At 46.6% G+C, this 21116-nt stretch overlaps 1 protein-coding gene across 3 annotated transcripts in view; it reads right to left on the bottom strand.

The window, feature by feature from the left end:
* GALNT6 (polypeptide N-acetylgalactosaminyltransferase 6) overlaps positions 1–21116 on the bottom strand; it is a 64509-nt gene that overhangs the window by 19992 nt on the left and 23401 nt on the right. For all 3 annotated transcript variants that reach the window (XM_080994610.1, XM_080994609.1, XM_080994611.1), the window contains exons 2-5: positions 17725–18312; positions 9339–9511; positions 4347–4496; positions 1169–1403 (exon numbers count right to left, since the gene is read on the bottom strand). In XM_080994610.1, coding sequence (XP_080850736.1) covers positions 1169–1403; positions 4347–4496; positions 9339–9511; positions 17725–18224 — 1058 coding nt within the window. In that variant the 5' untranslated portion in view covers positions 18225–18312. The remainder of the gene's footprint in view (positions 1–1168; positions 1404–4346; positions 4497–9338; positions 9512–17724; positions 18313–21116) is intronic.

Raw genomic sequence — 21116 nt, 5'->3', positions numbered from 1 at the left:
TGTTCTCACTCCTAGCCGACCAGAACAGCTCGACAACAGAGAAGGTTGCTAAATTTATCGAGAGAGCAATGAGACTGAGAGCTGCCACCTGAATGACATCAGTGTCGTCACCCGGATTCCTCGCCTAGGATCTTATCATTATTATCATTATGTTTTATTATTAGTATTTTATTATCTCTGCCAAGTTTTAAGCACTGAGATTATTAACTTATCTGCATCTGGTTACTATTACCTTTCTCCCTGTCCTGACCATCCCCCGAGGTTATATTTATATTCATAATCTTTCAATTTGGCTGGCCTATTTACTTAACCGACCTGGAATATCCTACCAGAGAAAAGGCCGCCGCCCATGGGACAGAGGGACATTGATGAATGATAATCCAGCTTTTACCTAGGGTTTTAATAGGCCATAAGATTATACGGTAACTATATTTGTAATGTATTTTTGTCGGTGTTTGTTCCTTGATGCTATGGCCTGTTGGCTACGCAAATAAAGTCCTTGTTGTTGTTGACATTCGGTTATTACCTCAAACCTCACAGTGCTACAGTGTTGTATGATTTAGCTGTTATTTTGTAGTTGGGGTTTTGTGGGAGAATAGGTCCAACCAACCCACTACAACTGGTGCAATTCTCAGGCCATGTTCTCCCTATCTCCTACAGGACAGCCAAGAGGTCAGGTGGAAAGAGAAAGAAAGAAAGAAGAGAGAGAGAGAGAGAGAGATGGTGGGATTACAGCACCAAACAGGAGGTGCCTGGAAAACTCTGTTGCTAGCTCTCACACAACTAAAATGAAGCAAGAAGGATCCTGCTACCTTATTCTACCCATCATCACAAACAGCGCAAAGGGACCGTTTTAGGAGAGGCTTTCCTCTCCCTTTCCACTTCATGACTCTTCTAAGATGACACCTCCCATCTGCAGTTTTTGTGAGTGCCTTAAACCACCACAACATCAGTTGCATTCCTGTCTGATTGAGGCATTTGGATAAATTAAAAAACCCCTTTTAATTGATCCAACAAATGAAGCCAAACAAACATTACTAAATTTTATCAGGTCTATGCGGTTAGTGTGTAGGTTTTGGTGCAGATTACACTGTGATCCGCAGAGGTTTACTTCACAGTGAGTGGCATCAAAAGATCTATCAAAAAGGAGCTTTCATCATGGACCTACTTGATGGGATACGTCTCATCTTTCCTCCTCTGCTTCTCATGCTGAGGGATGGACTCCCATCCAAAAGTCAGGCTCCAGTCAAAGTTCCCCCGGCTGTGCTGCTTCCCATACTGAATTGGCTTGGAAAACTCAAAAGTGTTCAAGTCAATGGTGGTGATATCTGGACTGACCACAGCGGTGGGTTCCTCAGCAATGCGCGATAAGAGAGGCTCCAACCAGCCATGGAAACATTCACCTAAGAAGAGAGAAGGAGAAATGGATGGCATCATCTGGTGTTGTCTCTACGCAAGCTTTGATTTTCCCGGGTCATTTCAGCCTTGCAAATCCTTTCGCAATTCCTTTCCCTGAACCTCATCTTCTTGACATTGTAACAGCCACTTCTTCTCTCTTCCACCTGCTCCTTGTCCCGCAAGGAGAAAATGGCAGCTCCTGATCACCTTACCATGCAGATGTACACAGAAGCAATTTTTATTAAAATGTCCGCTGCCTAGCAGTCTACCACACTATTATAGATGCCCAGAACTGGAAAACTCCAAATAACTGGATGCTAATATCAGGGCTCTCCCTGACTTCTCATACTTCTAATTTCATAGCTTGGAACTGATTTACGTTCTGGAAAACCATTTCCGAGCCTGCGGAGGAGGTGGGGTTGCGGGCTTCACTCCCACCCCACATTCGCGGGGGCTGCCTCCAGCCCCCGTGAGACTGAGGGAATCCTGGCCGCGTCGTCAACCCAGCCAGCCAATCGGGTGGCTGGGGGGCGTGGCCTGCCCTATTTAGGGCCAGCGCGGCCGGGCTTGCCCTCTTTTCGCTGCGCCAGCCTGCATGTTTTTTCCCACCCTTCCTCCCTTTAGGTAGGCTTCTGACTTTGCTATGGGCTTTGGTTGGTCGCCGCAAGGGGCCTGGTAGGAATTTTTCCCAATTGGCAATTTCAGCCAATTGGTTTTTCACCTACCTCGTAGCAACTCATCACAACTCCTTGGTATTGGCGGTTAGGCATTGGTAAGAAGGGGTTCCGATAAAGGATTCCGGGGGGGGGGGCGTGGCCCTGTCCGAAGCCTATGGAGGTGAGGGCCTAAGGCACGCCCCCGAGTGGTGACCCGGGGGAGCTCCTAGTTGACGTGCCTCAGCAACACCCCTTATGGTGTTAACCCATGCTGGTCTTCATGCAATCGGGCTGGAGCTGGCTAGTTGATAGGACCAGTGCCTAAGCCAATACCTCTCATTCCTGAAATTAATAAAGTTGTGGCCTAATTCGCCCATTTAACCTTAATACTCCAGTGTCTTTATTTCTCCCTGGTGGGGGGCGGGAACTCGCCACGCAATAACCATTTCAGGGTCCAAAAATATTGTGCAAAGCCACTGTGAAAATGCACATTGACCTCTGGTGGTAACATTGAGAAAACATCCCAATGCAATACACTAAAGCACTAGTTTTCTACTAGCGGGTTGGGACCCACTGGTGAGTTGCAGCCTGATCCAAGGTGGGTCTCAACAGGAGCATTATCACCATTAAATCTATAGTAAAAGAAAGAAAGAAAAAGAAATGGGTCCCCAAATACATGTTTGGGTGAAACATGTGACCCTCCAGAGGTTGTTCAGCTCCAACTCCCATCAGCCCCAGCCAATGCAGACAATGGCTAGGGATGATGGGAGTTATAGTCCATTGTGAGACCATAACACCATGAGGCCATCCTGCTGTATCTGCGTGGAGGCCTCCTTGAGTTCCTTCAACAAAATTCAGCCCAGCCAGAAAGGGTCTGGAAGTATGACAGGCCCCACACTGGGTGCCCCCATTTGTTGCGCCATAGCTCTGTTGCTATGCACTGTGGGGAGGATAAATCTCCTTCCTTTTGGCTTTTACTTTTTAGCCTCCTTCAAAAATACACTATTCTGCTATTGATGCAATAGCCAGGGCATGCACAAATAAATTGCGTCCCTAAGAAAGCCACACTTTGTGCGAATAGAAAGAAAGAGACTTTCTAAGACTTTCTCTAAGACTTTTAACTCAAGCCCTTAACTCAAGCTTTTGTGAATATAATAGCTGCCAAATGATAGAGATAAAATACTGCGGCTGATAAAAGCTAATAAAAGACTGATAAAAATAATAAAAACCGCATCAGCTGATGCGGAGCTCAAGTCAATGCTACCACTAACGGCGCCATCTTGGAAGTCAATCCTTCTGCAGTGTTGGATGGCAGGTTGAGAGGAGTTCCCTACCAGGACAGACTTTGCTCGTGTGCTCAAGACATTGATTCCATAAAACATATTTTGCTGCATTGTGCAAAATATGAGCAAGCCAGGGCTGAACTGATACTACCCTTTCTGGTACCTTTCCTGGGAAAATCAGAGGCTCACTATGTCAGGTTCCTCCTGGAAGACCGGACAAATGCTAGAACATTAGCAGTGGCAAAGTTTTTATTGGTGGTTGCAAGAACAAATGATCCCTATATTCTAAACAAAATGCTTGTTTAACCTGGAGGTAGGCTGTATGAATTGTGTATTGCTTTGTAATGATTTGTTGGGTCTCTGGACCGTAATAAAGATTGATGATGATGAGAAAGAGAGAACGAAAACATGCATGCCATTTTCATAACGCACAGCATGGGGCTGTATCCTATTGTGCCTTCCATGAGCAGAACATTACCAAATCAGGATTCCTCACTCTCACCCCCAATAAAAGAGTACATGCACACATGCATGTAAGTCTCTTGATTTCTCTACCTTTGGATCAGCCAGTTGATGCCATGTACGTGTGTGTGAGCTCTTTGAGCCTCACATCATCTCCTGACGCACAGTCCTGCTGAGCCGAGTCTGCCCACACTTTCAGCTGTCAACCACATTGATGCACACGTACAGAGAAACCATGTTGTTCTTCTGCAGTTGATCACCAACAACTGACCTTGTGTAGCAGCTCAGGTTGAGAAGCACAGCACCCGAGGCAATGGCCAGACTCATATCTGTGATGTTTGATCTGCCGCAGCTCATGACTGGATGCTGCCGTTAGCAGAAGTTTGCAAACTAGCCTCAACGGTACAGCAATCCAACCACGTGCACAGCACTGTGTGTGTGTGCTGGCTTTGCGAAGCAAGACAGAGTTGCCAGCCTTGGCAATATTTTGCCTCCAGAAGCCCCACATTGAGGACTGAGCTTGCCAGCGGAGAGAGTTGCGACTTACAGTGAGCATCTAGGAAAGTGAGCACGTCTCCCGTGGCAACACTGGCACCCAGCAACCGGGCAGTGATCAAGCCCTTCCTTTCCAGCTGCCGGACGACCTTCACTATCTGCAGTTGCTTCACATAGCTGTCCAACTCGTCTTTCAAGTAGTCTGGAACAGAGTGTATCAAGTGTTAGAGGGGCACAGCGCTCAAACGCCTGGCAACTGTGTGGAAAAGGAATGATGCAAAAGGTGAGATTCGTTCCGAGCACAATTTTAAAACCTTTTTGTAAAAAAGCTGCTTAACATATCCTCTTTTGCCCCTTCACAACATATTAAAAACAAATAAGTGGTCATGGATTCGGACTGGAATAAGCAGGGCAAGGAGAAGAGAAGAGAAGGAGGGGATGGGGACAGGAGCGGGGAGGGCAGGAGTGGAGAAGCTTTTGCAGTTGGGGGGGACGCATTTCCTTCTGGGGGCAGGGCACCAAGGGCAAAAGCATCTGGAGCAATGGAGCAATTCTAATAGGAGTTTGGATTTGATATCCCGCTTTATCACTACCCTAAGGAGTCTCAAAGCGGCTCACAACCTCCTTTCCCTTCCTCCCCACAACAAACACTCTGTGAGGTGAGTGGGGCTGAGAGACTTCAGAGAAGTGTGACAAGCCCAAGGTCACCCAGCAGCTGCATGTGGAGGAGCGGGGAAGCGAACCCGGTTCACCAGATTACGAGTCCACCGCTCTTAAGCACTACACCACACTGGCTCTAAAATAAATAAATGATATTTATACCCTGTCCTCCCTGGACAAAGCCAGGCTCAGGGTGGCTAACACCAATAAAATCACAGTAAAAACATAACAGGGGGAAAAGAGAGGGGGGGGACCCCAATTTAAAATATAGGTTAAAATGCAATTTAAAATGCAGCCTCATTTTAAAGTAGCTGATAAATCAAGACCATAAGAGGGAAACATAAGGGTCAGACCAAGTCCAAACCAAAGGCCAGGCGGAACAGCCCTGTCTTGCAGGCCCTTTGTACAGGGAAGTATGGAGTGTTAGGGGAGGGTTTTAAGTCTTGTTTTCAACGTATTTGCAGTTTTTTGTGTTTGTAACTATCCCCGGTGTAAACCTTGAGAGGGTTGTTTAGAAGGCATCCCTTAGAATCCAGGCCTAGTCCTTCTCTGGGCACTCAGCTCACTGCCAGGTGTGGCGCATGGCAGGAAGCGGTTCAAGTCACTGTGGTGAGACATGGCCTGCTTTTGCTCTTCTGCCGCATCGGGTTTTGAGACAAACTTGAAAAGCAGCTGCACGGAAGAGACCGCTTGAAACAGCATCCGCAGGAACAGGCAGCGCAGTACCAAGAAAAACAACGGCTGTGAAATGGAGGCAACCGCCATATACCGTATTTTTCGCCCTATAGGATGCACTTTTTCCCCTCCAAAAATGAAGGGGAAATGTGTGTGCATCCTATGGGGCGAATGCAGGCTTTCGCTGAAGCCTGGAGAGCGAGAAGGGTCGGTGCGCACCGACCCCTCTCGCTCTCCAGGCTTCGCACAGCTCTCCGCAAGCAGCGGGAGCCGACGCTGGGCTCCCGCCGCTTGCAGAGAGTTGCCTGCATGCTGAAGCCTGCGCGCGCTGAGCTCAGCGTGCCCACGCTTCGCGGACCTCTCCGCAAGCAGCGGGAGCCGGCGCTGGGCTCCCACGGCTTGCAGAGAGCTGCCTGTTCTGGGGGCTGGGGTCGGAGGAAGCTCGGGCTTCCTCCGCCCCAGCCCCGCGCCTGGGGGAAAAATAATTTCCCCCCCTTTATTCCCCCCCCCAAAAACCCTAGGTGCGCGTTATGGGACGGTGCGTCCTATAGGGTGAAAAATACGGTAAATGGTAGCTGTGCTAGCCTGTTGCAGTAACACTCTCTCTCTCTCTCTCTCTCGCTCACACACACACACACACACACACACTCTTCCCCTCCCTCCAAACAGGTGCTTCCAGATGACTTATTTATTGAACATTCATTCTGCTTTGTTTGCAGGGAGGCTAGATGACATTAAATCAAATTAAGTGTCCCAACCTGTTTCCTACTGCATTTCCCCATCACTTTTCTGAGCACAGAAAGGCTGATCTTTTGAGGAACGGGTTTGTTGCGCAAGACCTACCAGTCAATTATAGTTGCACAACCTGAATTGGCCAGTTATGCGGTTGAGTCTCACCCGAAAATAGCGACAGTCTGGAAGTGCACCGAGCACTTGGTGATACTTAATAAACAACTTCCATCAGCCTCAGCCAGCATAGTCTGTGGTCAGGGAAGATGGAAGTTGTAGTCCACAATATCTGGAGGGGACAATTTTGGTTACCCCTGGACTAGATGTAGCATCCAAATGTTTTGGATGGAAGAACCGGCAAAAACCCAAAACAGAACAGAACAGAACAAAACCCACAAGGAAGTGGGTTTCTATTTGATGTGTGCAAGTGTTAAGCATACAGTTCTGATACTCTGGGTCACCTAATTTATTGCAGCACAAGATTCAGAAGGCAACAGAAGTCTTGCACCAACAACAGTATGACATGCTGAACAGGCATTTAATTTTTCTTCCCACTGACCACAGAGATTTAGGGCCAAACACCTATCATTTCCGTGCCCAGGCATACCATGCTGGCCAATACTTGCATGCATTCTTAACCTTCCCAGAAGCCATGCTCAGATGGAAATTAAGCAACACTCCCAGCAGAGCATTTGCTTTGGAGATAGTGAACGCACTGTATACCTGCTCAAAGGCCCAAACAGAAGTGATGGCATTTTCTAAAAGAAGGAAGGAAGGAAGGAAGGAAGGAAGGAAGGAAGGAAGAGCTAAGCAGGTATTAGGGGAGTAGAATTCCAAGCATAAGAGATGGACAGAGATTAAAGATTTGCTGCCTTCAGTCTGTCATTATTTTGCAGGAGGGACTCAAGCACAAACTAGTACTTTAGATTTGAGCAGCTAAAGTGGATTAAAGGGCTCTGTCATTTCCCCAGCGCAACAAATCCAGTACAAAAGGGGACTTTTGCAGTTAGGAAAGTAATGGGGAATGCGCGGAGAAGTGTGGGATGAATAGATGAATGGTAAAACATATCAAACATCCCACAAGCAAATCAGTGTGAACACAAAACAAGTATTACTTGACGTATGACTGCTCTGCAAACAAATCAGAACAAATGTTCAAGAAAGTTTGGAAAGAATCTAACCCCCGTGTAAGCTTTGTGCAAGCAAATCAGGGATTAAATAACTATCTACATTAGACTAGCTGATATGTTAAAAAGAACTCACAAACCCTCCTTGATGAGTTCAGCAGCCTTCTGAGAACCTGAGTAGCTGAGATTCAGGAGAGCAGATCCTCTTCATCTCCCTGCTCCACCCCTGGGAAGTCCTGAGGTTGAACTGTGTCATTATCCTAACCTCGGGCACAACCAATTTAGATTACTAAATGCCAGCTTGTGGTTACTAAAGTTGCCCAAGGGAGCAATTTATTCCCAGAAGGGAGCTAAATATGGCCTGTCACATCTACAGATCATGGGAAAAGTGTCTCCAGTCAAATGGCAGAAATAGTCAAATACAGTCGTACCTTGGAAGTCGAATGGAATCCGTTCCAGAAGTCCATTTGACTTCCAAAATGTTCAGAAACCAAAGCATGGCTTCTGATTGGCTGCAGAAAACTCCAGCAGCCAACTGGAAGCCCCGGAAGCCATTCTGTTTCCGAAAATTGTTCTAAACCGGAACACTCACTACCGGGTTTCGATCGTTCAGGAGCCTATTAGTTCGGGAGCCAAGGTATTCAAGATCCAAGGTACGACTGTAGCAGGATTAAAACACCCCCCCCCCCAATATAAACAGAACAAAAGCAAAACCATCAACAACCTGCCACAATGTGAATCAAGTTGAAGGGTGCATTTTAACAGCAATGCCTCAGGAAGGGAAAACTGCAAAAGGCAGAGCCTAAAGGTTATTCACTTCCTGGGTAAACCCAACTACACCAGTATCTGACCACTACCAGATTTACTTGTATATTTCCTCTCTGGCAAGTTCTCTTTCAGGACTACTAGTTAGGTTGAGCTCTGAATCTCACCTCTGCTGGCAAAAAACTGGCAGGGGTTTTCCTTAAAGAAGAATGAAAGCAGCTGCAGAAACAGCACCAATAATCACAATGGATAAATATTTCAAAATAAAGAACAATTGGGTAAATATTCAGCTCTCCACATTTCCACAGCAATTTGCGATTTTTTTAAAACCCAAAAAGTCCTCATGAAAATTTGTCAGCATTTTATTTGGAATTTCTCCTCATACTTTTTTGCAAAGCAATTTCCCCATACTGCACGTTTGCATGTTATTTTCATTAATATATGCATTTATATATGCATAAAGGTAAAGGTAAAGGGACCCCTGACCATTAGGTCCAGTCATGGACGACTCTGGGGTTGCGGCGCTCATTTCTCTTTACTGGCCGAGGGAGCCGGCGTACAGCTTCCGGGTCATTTGGCCAGCAGGACTAAGCCACTTCTGGAGAACCAGAGCAGTGCACAGAAATGCCATTTACCTTCCCGCCGGAACGGTACCTATTTATCTACCTGCACTTTGACGTGCTTTCGAACTGCTGGGTTGGCAGGAGCAGGGACCGAGCAACGGGAGCTCACCCTGTTGCAGGGATTCGAACAGCCGACCTTCTGATCAGCAAGTCCTAGGCTCTGTGGTTTAACCCACAGCGCCACCCACGTCCCTATATATGCATACTTTGCCCTAATATAATGAATTTTTGTGGGTGTTACTTGGTGGAATGACTGCATTGCAAAATTCAGGGAAGTGTGAATTTCGGAGGAGGGCTGTGTTTCAGTTTGCATATTGTTCCAGAAAGTGTGACTTAGGTAGGTTCACCTTCAAATCAAATCAAATGTCTCCCTCATCCCTAGAGCCCTTCTGCAAAAGCAAGAGGTTTGTTCTGCCTTTCAGGGTGAAGCCCACGTGCCTCCAGCTCCCAAGAGACTGTACTTACCATCTGTACTGGCATCATCCACAAGAATGATTTCCTTTAGCAATATAGCTGGGGAGGAGTACAGGACGCTGAACACAGTGCGAAGCAAGGTTGACCAGGCCTCATTATGGAAGACGATGACAACGGAGGTGGTCGGGAGGGGCGGGCAGCGTTTGAACTTTTGGTCGATGCACCTACAAAAGGAACATCAAATCCGTGGGGTGCATGAGATGAAAGAAGGGTTGTTCTGTTCCCCCTCTAGTTACTAGAGCAGAGATGGGGCTACATGTGACCCTCCAGTTATGGTTGGACTACAACTCCCATCAGCCTCAGCCAGTAGGTCCAACAGTCAAGAATGATTGTTTGGGAATCACCCAAAGAGCTACATCTTCCCCATTCCTGTAGAGAATCTTAAAAGCTTCTCTTTAAACCAGATACAGATTGGTTTCTATGCTGCTAAAAACCAGGGTCGGCTCTATCATGAGGCAGAGTGGTGAAACGGGTCTTTTCCGCTACGGCGAAGCGGGGACCCTGTTAAAAATCACAGGCGGATGAAGCCTGTGACCATGGGACTCAGCGGGCACCCTTAGCGCCCCCCCAACCCGCAAAGGAACCCACTAACGGGCTCCGAATTGAAGAGGGGGAAGTGGCGCGGTGCTGTGAGTCAACTGCTATTTCTGTGGAGCGAAGCTGCATAGCCGTTGCCGGAGAGCGCTGCCTTTTTCCTGGGACAATTTGGCTTCTAAAATAAGCACCCGTGAGTACTTAAACTTTGAACAATCGGACTTTAAATAAGGACTTGCGAGCAGAAAGGAATTGGACTTAAAAATTTACTTCAATTTGGTACTGAAACGGGAAGGTCTAAACAGGAAGTCAGCCTTCCGTTTCTTTGTAGACAGAATAAAGCAAAGACAACGTAAACTAGAGCTCAGAAAATCGCTTCTAAAGGATTGGCTTTCATCATTTAAAATTGTTGAACCCCCCTTCGGCAGCAGGAGAAGAAGGGGGATCTTTTTTGGACTGTTTAAACTTGCAGAAGTGAGTTTAAAGTAAAGTAACTTTCCACCGTCCTGATCCTGGAGCGGGGTGTCAGGACTGACGTTTGAAGCTCATTGACCAGAGACAAACGTTTTTGACAGATAGTTAAAAGAAGAGAAACATAGTGATTCCACTGTTTCCTTTCACATTTTAAAGGAACAAATATTGACAAAATATCTCAAAAAGGATACTCTGTTGCAAGAACAAATAGAAGTTCTCCCCCTAGAGGGAGACTGTGAAACTGTAACAAATTCCAGGGAACTTGCAGCTGTCACAGATTACAATCGTGGGAATGGACTTGTGACCTTGTAGGACAATGTATTCAGAGGCTCTGTTGTGTGCTTTCTGTAAAACAAGTGCCCTTTTGGAACAGTTAAATGAGAGGACGGATTTGATGACTAATGCGGTCAGAATTTTTGAACAGGCAGTGGGAAACTATGTGGAGCCCACCCAGGAATTAGATCAGGAGTGTGTCCTGACAGAGCAGATGAGAGAAGAGGATGTTGCTGAATCTTGGGCGCCAGAGATGGAGGGAGCTGCGGCCTTGCAGGAACATGAGCTTTTGGATTTGACAACTGAACTTGGAAAAAGCCAGATTTGGAAAGATAAAGTTTGGATTGGTTTGGAAATGGGGGGTTGGATAGATCCCCCTATGCAGGGATGTTTGGACTTTCTGAGTCTGGCAATGGGCCGTGAGATGTTTGGAGCTGTGGGGGCTCTCAATTTTGGAGGGATTCTGAAACATGTTTTTAAATACCACATGGAGTTGAGTCTGGACTATGGAAAAGGGGCTGATTTGTTGAAAAGGGTCAAAAACATCACCAAGCTGGAGTTCCCACGAGTGAAAGGAGAATATGAAGAAGAGCTGCGGAAGGGACATGGAAGAGACTTAAGGGCCTCGGATATAAGGTTACCAGGTTAATGCGCTAGATCAATGGGATAAAAAGGACTGACAAAACCCGGGACCAGGAGGAAGATTGGATTGTTTTTATTTCTTTTTTTTTATTACCAGGATTGTTTTATAAAATTGATGAATGTTAGAAAAATGTTGGAACGAAATTACTTGGCTCTAGCAAAAATGTTTAAAGAATTAGGTAAGAATATTATGGTTGTGAGAAGTCAGTAAAAATAAGATTTAAGTTTTAAGTTTTAAGGTTTTCTATAAAATAAGATGAAAATAGATTAAGGTAATGTAATGACAGAATATTATGAAATATGGAAAGGATTTGCTGCGATAATTATTAACTAGGATACAAAAAAAGGGAGGAGGAGGAGGTCAAAGAAAGAAGGTAATGAGAGTTGAGGATTTGAGAATGATGGATTTATTTTTGTCTGTTTGTGGTGTATTTTTGTTTTTTGAATTTGTATTGTTTGATGTGGTTTGTTTTTTCTTTGTTTTTTCTTTTTCCTTTTTCTGCTTTGTTTTTTCTCTGTAACTCAATTTTTTTCCCAATAAATATCATTTTTTAAAAAAAATATATCATGAGGCAGAGTGAAGCAATGGCCTCGGGTAGCAGAAATTGGGAGGGGGGCATCAGCAACCAACCATTTGGCTACCCCGCTCCCACAGAATAGACCAGAGTAGTGTGTACTGCCACTGAGTATCACCATCCCCAAATGCTAGAGGGATCACCCTGAGCTCTGCTTATACCTCTGGTTACATACGCTTCAGGTTACAGACTCCGCTAACCCAGAAATAGTACCTCGGGTTAAGAACTTTGTTTCAGGATGAGAACAGAAATTGCGCAGTGGCGGTGCTTCAGGTTAAGAACAGTTTCAGGTTAAGAACAGACCTCCAGAACACATTAAGTTCTTAACCCGAGGTACCACTGTATGTGTGAATGCTGCTACCTCACTGCCAGTCTTGAAGGAGGATTCAATTGGCAGTCTTCTCAGCTTTTACACATGAGATGATGGTGTTGGGGAGACACATCTTGTCTGTTGCCTCAGGCAGCAAAATGTCTTGGGCCAACCCTGCCAAGACCATAACTATTTATGGGAGTTTTAAGCAGGTAGAACTTATGACCACAGAATCATAAAAACCTCCAAGGAAGGAGAGCCCACAACCTCCTGAGGGAGACCATTCTAGGTAAAGGTAAAGGGGACCCCTGACCATTAGATCCAGTCGTGACCGACTCTGGGGTTGTGACGCTTATCTCACTTTATTGGCTGAGGGAGCCGGCGTACAGCTTCCGGGTCATGTGGCCAGCATGACTAAGCCGCTTCTGGCAAACCAGAGCAGCGCACAGAAACGCAGTTTACCTTCCCGCTGGAGCGGTACCTATTTATCTACTTGCACTGGTGTGCTTTCGAACTGCTAGGTTGGCAGGAGCAGGGGCCGAGGAACGGGAGCTCACCCCATTGCAGGGATTCCAACCGCCGACCTTCTGATCGGCAAGTCCTAGGCCCTGTGGTTTAACCCACAGCGCCACCCGCGTCCCTATGTCTATCAACTCTTACTGTCAGAAAGTTTTTCCTGATGTTTCGTCGGAATCTTCTTCCTTGTAACTTGAAGCCATTGGTTAGGGTCCTGGCCTCCGGAGCAGGAGGAGAAAAGCTTGTCTCCCCTTCCATGTGACAGCCCTTGAGATATTTGAAGAGAGACGGTAGAACAGTCTCCCAAGGGAGGTTGAGGACTCTCCTTCCTTGGAGGTTTTTAAGCCGAGGTTGGATGGCCATAAATCATGGATGGTTTAGTTGATATTCCTGCATTGCAGTGGGTTGGACGAGATGACCTTTGGAGTACCTTCCAATTCTACGATTCTCTGATTCTATATGTAACATTTCCAGGACATGCAACACGAAGCATTTCTTGGTGAAAACACGAGGGGAGAAAAAAAAGAAAGTCCAAGGCTTTAAATAATTTCTACAACTTGCTCCCCTTCCCATCAATCTCTTTTGATTTCAATGCCCATACCCTTCTCTCTGAATTTTCCAGCAGGAAGGCAGACGAGTCCCTTACATGCCGCATACCTCTGGTCCACATCAAAAGGGGGACTATGTTCCACATGGTAGATCAGGTTTTTCTTCTGCCTCTCCCCCTGCCCCCCCAAGTGCTCAACAATAAATGTTTCATTCATGGGCTCCCTCCATCTGAGCCAATTTCCCCAGCTCTCCCGATTTATGGTTTTTGGTTCTGGGAGGGCTTTGCACTTTAATTTAAATTGGTTTATGCCTCTTTGGTTGACTGAATAACATTCTTGCAACTCCCTGCCTAGAACAGCGCATTCTTCCATTGTGACATCTACACCTGCTAGGCAGAAATAATCGGTCGCTGGGAGGGAGAGGAGAGGAGAGAGACTGTCTGCAATCGCTCCCCCTTCAGCCTAGTTTTTTTTTGGAGCCATTATTCGGGTTGCCTTTGTTGGCTCACTTCTTCCCACCCACCGCAAGGCCTTGACTGACTTATCTCCCCTCTATGAGAAGCCGCAGTGGCCTCAGACCACAGGGGAGGCGGGGGAATAGGGCTCACGTTTGACTCCTTCTTTGCCCCCCTGCTGTACTGTAAGCCGTGTCTGTTCCACTTGGCAAGCAAAGTGAAGAAGGAGAAATGGAAAGGGGCGCCGAAACTGTTAGAAGTGGGAAGGAACGGAACAAAACCAAGGGCGGGCAACGGAGGGAATAAAAAAGTTTTTGAACTTGGGTTGGTGGGGGGGGGGGAGAAGAGAGGGTTGCGATTGTAAACGCTTGCTGCTTGATAAATGGGACGCTAGTGGGGCGTAGAAGGTAGGGGAAAGCAGGAGGAGAAGGGGTAGCCGTGGATAATTAAAAAGGGAGAAACGCACCTCAAGCCTTTTTCTTCACCACGGATGAGAACCAGCAAGATTTCAGCTCTTAGCAGAGGGGATTTTGGGAGAAGGAAATGCACCTCCTGCCCCTAGCTGCCTGCCGATTGCCACTTCTTCAGTAGAAAAGCGCCCAGGAATCTGTGCAGGCAGCTGGATATGGGGAGACCTTCTTGATAGCAACCCCCCCATCACAGACCTCAAATGGTCCAAAGTAGTAGCTACAGAGTTATTTTCACCAGAACAGTTCAACCAGTATTGCCAGGTGGTCAAAAGTTCACAAATTTTGAATGGTCTTTTAATTAGAGCCAAAATGAACATTTGCAAAATACTTAAAGCTCAGCAGAAACAAACAAACAAACGAAACCCAAACACTAACCAAACAACTTCTAAATGAGAATTTTGAACTCCACATTCACAATTTCAATGAGATGTTAAAAAATAATATCCTCACAATTGGAAAGCTTCAGACATGTTGGAATCTCTTAGTTGTTTTTATATGCTTCAAATACGAAACCCTAATAATAATAATAATAATAATGCAAACAACTTGTATTCCAAGGAGCTGGAAGCAATGTTCTTAGTTGTAGCCCCTTCCACGCTAAGAAAGTGTGCGACTGGCTCAAGGTCACCCAGTGAACTTTATGGCTGAGTGGGAGTTTAAACCCACATCTACCACTGGTCCTAGTTCAATGTTCTAGCCATTCTACTGTACTGATGCTTTTATACTAATTAATTACATATTGATCCAAATTCCACAAAATGGTTGTGCTAGTGGGAGCCAGCGCAATGACTCCATCTAGTGCAATGGGGTTTTCTACGCTCTCCTCCCTCCCTAATAGGCTTGAGGGGGTGTGTCAGGAGGAACCCCAGAACAACACACAGGGAGAGCAGAAGGGAGACCATCCTGTCAGGCAAGCAGAAATTATCATAATAGCGTGATGTTGAATTCTCCCCACTGTCTTCAAAATATGCTAATGAACGATCTTCAAGGCAACCTTTGCCAACCTGATGCGTACTTTAGACTTCAGCTCCCATCAGCCCCAGCCAGCATGGTCAAGGATGATGGGAGTTGTAGTCCACGACAGGCAGAGGGCACCTGGCTGTCAAAGGCTGTGCTAAGGAATCCTGAATCCTTGGAGTTTCTCAATGGAAAGATCATCAACAGGAGACAATCTTCCTGGAATATACTTTCCCTATCACAATGGATCTTTCTCTGCGACATATAGATAAAGGGCAACATTGGGTGTGTTACAGAGCACATTATTCATTCACAGTGGGTGGAGATGAAGCAAAACAACATGGTATGCATACACGGCAAATTTGCAAAGGTTGCATAGGGTGCATGTAAGAATTCTTTGCCAAAATAGACAATGTGGAAAGTGCTCCCTGAAGTAAGCAAGCTACACATCCAGCTGGTTTTAATGGTATTAAGCTGGTCTAATGTCATCTTTCGGCTTATGGAAGTGAGAGCTGGACCATAAAGAAGGCTGATCGCCAAAGAATTGATGCTTTTGAATTATGGTGCTGGAGGAGACTCTTGAGAGTCCCATGGACTGCAAGAAGATCAAACCTATCCATTCTGAAGGAAATCAGCCCTGAGTGCTCACTGGAAGGACAGATCCTGAAGCTGAGACTCCAATACTTTGGCCACCTCATGAGAAGAGAAGACTCCCTGGAAAAGACCCTGATATTGGGAAAGATGGAGGGCGCAAGGAGAAGGGGACGACAGAGGACGAGATGGTTGGACAGTGTTCTCGAAGCTACCAGCATGAGTTTGACCAAACTGCGGGAGGCAGTGGAAGACAGGAGTGCCTGGCGTGCTCTGGTCCATGGGGTCACGAAGAGTCGGACACGACTAAATGACTAAACAACAAATGTAATCTTTGCTGCCATGGTCATCCTAGTGGCTATATATTTTAATGTTTTTATAGATATCTTAATGTTACATGTTTATGGTGTTTGCCATTTTGATTCTTCCTACTGCATTTTATTGGCCTTGTTGGTGTCCTTGCCCTAAAAGATAGCCTATAAATACCTTTTTTTTTTTTTTAAATGTACCACTGCTTATCAATTATGCCATCACAATCACATGCTAGATGCCGCTGCCAGCTCAGAAATGAAGTCTTGTAACAACTGTTATATCAAATATTGAAATGATTTCCTAACTCTACTCACAATTGCCCCAAGACCAATTTAACACTTTCAAGTTCTGCCAGGGTAAATTCTGCACCAGGGTGAACATTTACAAGGATGAGACAACTTCTGTTAGATGACATGTATCAAGACTACGCCAAGTTGGATGGCCTGCAAGAGGCCAGAGGATAAATTTGGACACAGGGGACTAATATTTGAGTCCCCAATAATCTTGGGAAATTCCAGGCAACTTCAAGGCAACATCGTTCAGCCCAAGCAACTTCCAGAGATGCAAAGTCTCCTGGACTTTTAACTCTCCCCAGGCTACACCCCGCACTGGTCTCACTTTGCAAACTCAAGTGTTTTTGCCTGACTGGATTGCGAACACTAATAATTCATCTTGCTTGCCTGGATGGAGAGTAGAGAGTTTGTGTAGGAACTAGCCTATTGCACACAGGTAAAATATTGCTCCTCCCACTTTTGCTCTTCCTTGGCATGTGGCCCTCGGAAGGTTGCGTAGAAGGGAAAGTGGCCCTCATGCTGACAAAGGCTCCCCACCCCCACTGAATACGGCTGGCTCTCCATGAGACTGTATGTTCATAATGCTCAGTTACTCACTTAGTTAAGGGTTGCCTGTATCCACTCAACCCTACCTGCTCAAAGACTGTCTCACCAGAGTGGTGCATGCCCTAGTTATCTTCCGCTTGGACTGCTGCAATGCGCTCTACATGGGGCTACCTTTGAAGGTGACCCAGAAACTACAACTAATCCAGAATATGGCAGCTAGACTGGTGACTGGGAGTGGCCGCCGAGACCATATAACATTGGTTTTGAAAGACCTACGTTGGCTCCCAGTACTTTTCTGAGCACAATTCAAAGTGTTGGTGCTGACCTTTAAAGCCCTAAACAGCCTCGGCCCAGTATACCTGAAGGAGCATCTCCACCCCCATTGTTCCGCCCAGACACTGAGGTCCAGCTCTGAGAGCCTTCTGGCGGTTCCCTCACTGTGAGAAGTGAGGTTACAGGGAACCAGACAGAGGGCCTTCTTGGTAGTGGAGCCCGCCTTGTGGAACGCCCTCTCATCAGATGTCAAGGAAATAAGCAACTATCTGACTTTTAGAAGACATATGAAGGCAGCCCTGTTTAGGGAAATTTTAATATTTGATGTTTTATCATGTTTTCAATATTCTGTTGGGAGCCGCCCAAAGTGGCTGGGGAAACCCAGCCAGACGGGTGGGGTATAAATAATAAATTATTACTATTATTATTCTATATCAGGCATAGGCAAACTCTAGCCCTCCAGGTGTTTTTGGAACTACAATTCCCATCATCCCTAGCTAACAGGACTAGTGGTTAGGGATGATGGGAATTGTAGTCTCAAAACATCTGGAGGGCCAGAGTTTGCCTATGCCAGTTCTATACTGAGTGGACAAAGATGAAGTTCTTACTCAGGAGGCCTAGTGTCTGGTCCCAGAGCCCTCTGGAGGGAAATCCGGTCACTGGCGTAGGCGTTGAAGCAGTGCTTCTCGTAGCCCCGCTCTTTCTCCTTCGTCTCTTCTTGCGTCCACTGGTCCTTCTTGAAAGCTTTGCCATCGGCCCCCGGGCTGTTGGGGTCCTGCGGAGGGCGCTCCATGAAGGGCTTCAGTTCTGCGGGCGTGTAGTAGCCGGGCAGGCAGGACTTGCTGTCTTGCTCAAGGGCCTCCTGCTGAACGGGAGCCCGGATCTGCAGCTTGGGCATGGAGTCCCGGATATTGTTGACCGCCCCCATCATGATGTCGATCATCTGATCCTTCCTGTCCACAATGTTCTTCAGCCAGGGCTCCTCCCTTTGATCCCCGCTGCTCACATCTCTCTGCATGATGAAGAGGAAGATGACAAAGACGACGCCCACCAAAGCCAGCTTCAGTGGGCCGTAGTGCCGCCGGAGCAGCCGTGTCAGGTGGGCCATGGCGCAGAGAGCGGTCTCTCCTCCGTCAAAGGCACAAGCTCTCCAAGGCTCTGGCTGACCTGTGGAGTCTCACCATCTTCTTGCAAACCTGAGAAACACACAAGGATGCCCATCAACCTCGGGCCAATGGCTCTGTGTCCCACCCCCAGACCCCACCTAAGCAAAGGGGAGAAAAAGAAGAGGAGATATTGCAGGGGGCACCACATGTGTTGGATTTGTGGACACATGTGCAAACCAGAGAATCTGTTGGGGGCACCAGATGTGCACTGCAACTTCCCACTACCCACCCTTGGTAATCACCCCCCTCATGGAATTAGGCTAGAAAAAAGTCTGCTAATGGTTAAGTAAGGCTTCTTTCAGCAGAGGAAGGAGAAGGGGGACCCTCTGGGCACAAGGGAAGGTCCTGGGGGCCGTATGTGTGCCCCATGTTGGCACCATGTTGGCAAACCATGAGAAGCTTCATTATATATTTTGCACAACATTGTTCCCTGGCGTCAGCCTCTTCACTGTGCCATGCACAGCCACTGACCCACGCAGTTCAAAATAGTAAATGAAATAAAAGAAAAAGGGAAGGGGAAAGGGGAAAGGCTGGAGGGCGGAAGGCCACTATCTGCCCGGCAGGCTCCTGGGGTCAAGATGAGCCAGACCCACAAACTCCTAATACTAGCAGAAGACATGCATTGACAAAGACATAACCCGCAGCAGTGGAGAGGAGGCTGCAGATCAGGGGCGGGTCTACACACAGGGAAAAAACACACAGGAAAAAAACGCTATAAACAAGTCATACATTAAATGGTTATAACAAAAGGAGGGGAAATGCTATGTAAAATCACAAAGAATTTATTTTTTGCTCTCCAGAACCATCTAGTGTTGCATGTCTATAACGCGTTCAAAGTGATGTTTTTTTATTAATGTAGCCGAGTCCCAAGAAGCTGGAAAGATCATCCAGAGCTTTGGGCCAAAGTCAGGGATGAACATGCATGGCAAACCATTCCTGTGCCTGGTACTTAAGTAGATGAAAGCACTAGCGTTCAGGAACAGTATCACCAGCCCCTGTGTGACAGTGCTCTATCTGTACACAGAAGCACACTCTATTGCAGGTGAACCCTAGTGTTGCCCCAGAGTCGTAGAATATGTTGATATTGCTTGCAACCCAGGGACGTTTATGGGAGCTTAGCTCTAGTTTGGAACTCCTGTGGAAAGCTACCTAAACATCATAGCTTTTGCATTTACAGTGGTGCCTCGCAAGACGAAAAGAATCCGTTCCGCGAGTCTCTTCATCTTGCGGTTTTTTTCGTCTTGCGAAGCAAGCCCATTAGCGGTTTAGCGGATCAGCTGATAAGCGGTTTAGTGGCTTAACGGATCAGCTGTTAAGCGGCTTAGCGGATCAGCTGATAAGCGGCTTAGTGGCTTAATGGATCAGCTGTTAAAGGGCTTAGCGGATCAGCTGATAAGCGGCTTAGCGATCAGCTGTTGAGCAGCTTAGCGGCTTAGCGGATCAGCTGATCAGCTGATAAGCGGCTTAGGGGCTTGGGAAAAAGGGGGGGGGGAGGAAAAAAACCCCGCAGGAACTCGCAAGACATTTTCGTCTTGCGAAGCAAGCCCATAGAAAATTCGTTTTGCGAAGCACCTCCAAAATGGAAAACCCTTTCGTCTAGCGGGTTTTCCGTCTTGCGAGGCATTCCTCTTGCGGGGCACCACTGTATTGATCACCGACAAATTTACAATAATTTTTGATAGCATCCCTTTCCATTTTCCTCTAATAGAAACTTTTTTGATTACTGTATACAGTCATACCTGTGCTCCCGAATGCCTTGGGAGTCAAACGTTTTGGCTCCCGGACAATTGAAAACTGGGAGTGAGTGTTCTGGTTTTCAAACTTTTTTTTGGAAGCTGAACGTCCGGTGTGGCTTCTGCTATTGTTTCCGGCATGCCTGTGCAATCGGGAACCAATCGGAAGCCGTCCCTTGGTTTCCAAACTTTTCAGAAGTGGAACAGACTTCCGAAACAGATTCCGTTCGACTTCTGAGGTACGTCTGTACAGTGGTACCTCAGGTTACATACGCTTCAGGTTATATATGCTTCAGGTTACAGACTCCGCTAACCCAGAAATAGTGCTTCAGGTTAAGAACTTTGCTTCAGGATAAGAACAGAAATCGTGCTCTGGCGGCGCAGCAGCAGCAGGAGGCCCCATTAGCTAAAGTGGTGCTTCAGGTTAAGTACAGTTTCAGGTTAAGAACGGACCTCCAGAACGAATTAAGTACTTAACCCGAGGTACCACTGTACTGTGTTCATAAGCAGTGCCCACATTTGCAAGCAACTCTAAGCCACAATGTCTGGTTTAGTAAACTAAGGCACCCTTGCTTAAATTGAGGAGTAATTGAAGGGGGAGGCAGAGAGCTACAGCCCTATTAGTGATGTCTTCAGACAGTTAACCTGCAGACTGATATACCAATGTGCTTATTTGTCGCAAAGCCATGGAAACACTATGTTTGTGCATGTGACTTTTAAATGTCCCTGAAAGAATCTGGGATTTCTACGTAGCTGTATAGCACCAATGTGTTTCTATAGTTGTGGCTTTTCGGCATCACAGCACTGTATCTGACAGACTTCACCGCTCCTGGGGTTTCCTCTTACAACTTTCATTTCCTGAGACTGCAGTCCTGCAAACACTTTATTGGGGGCAAAGTCCTGTTCAATCTAGCAGGCCTCCTCCTGCGTAAACACGGACACAGGATCAGGCTGCAGGAGGAGGATAGATCTGGGTGAAAAGAGGCAGAGGAGAGGCAAACCAGAACATGCGTCCCTCAAGTTCAGAATTCACCATTTTTCATTTACATGCAGATGATACAGGACTGATGGAGCAGCCTGCTGGAAATGCTGGTGTTTAAT

This window comes from Podarcis pityusensis (assembly GCF_964106645.2).
Source record: "Podarcis pityusensis genome assembly, chromosome: 2".
NCBI classification, from domain to species: Eukaryota; Metazoa; Chordata; class Lepidosauria; order Squamata; family Lacertidae; genus Podarcis; species Podarcis pityusensis.
Note: the sequence above shows the minus strand (reverse complement) of the source record. Positions and strands in the feature narration are given on the sequence as shown.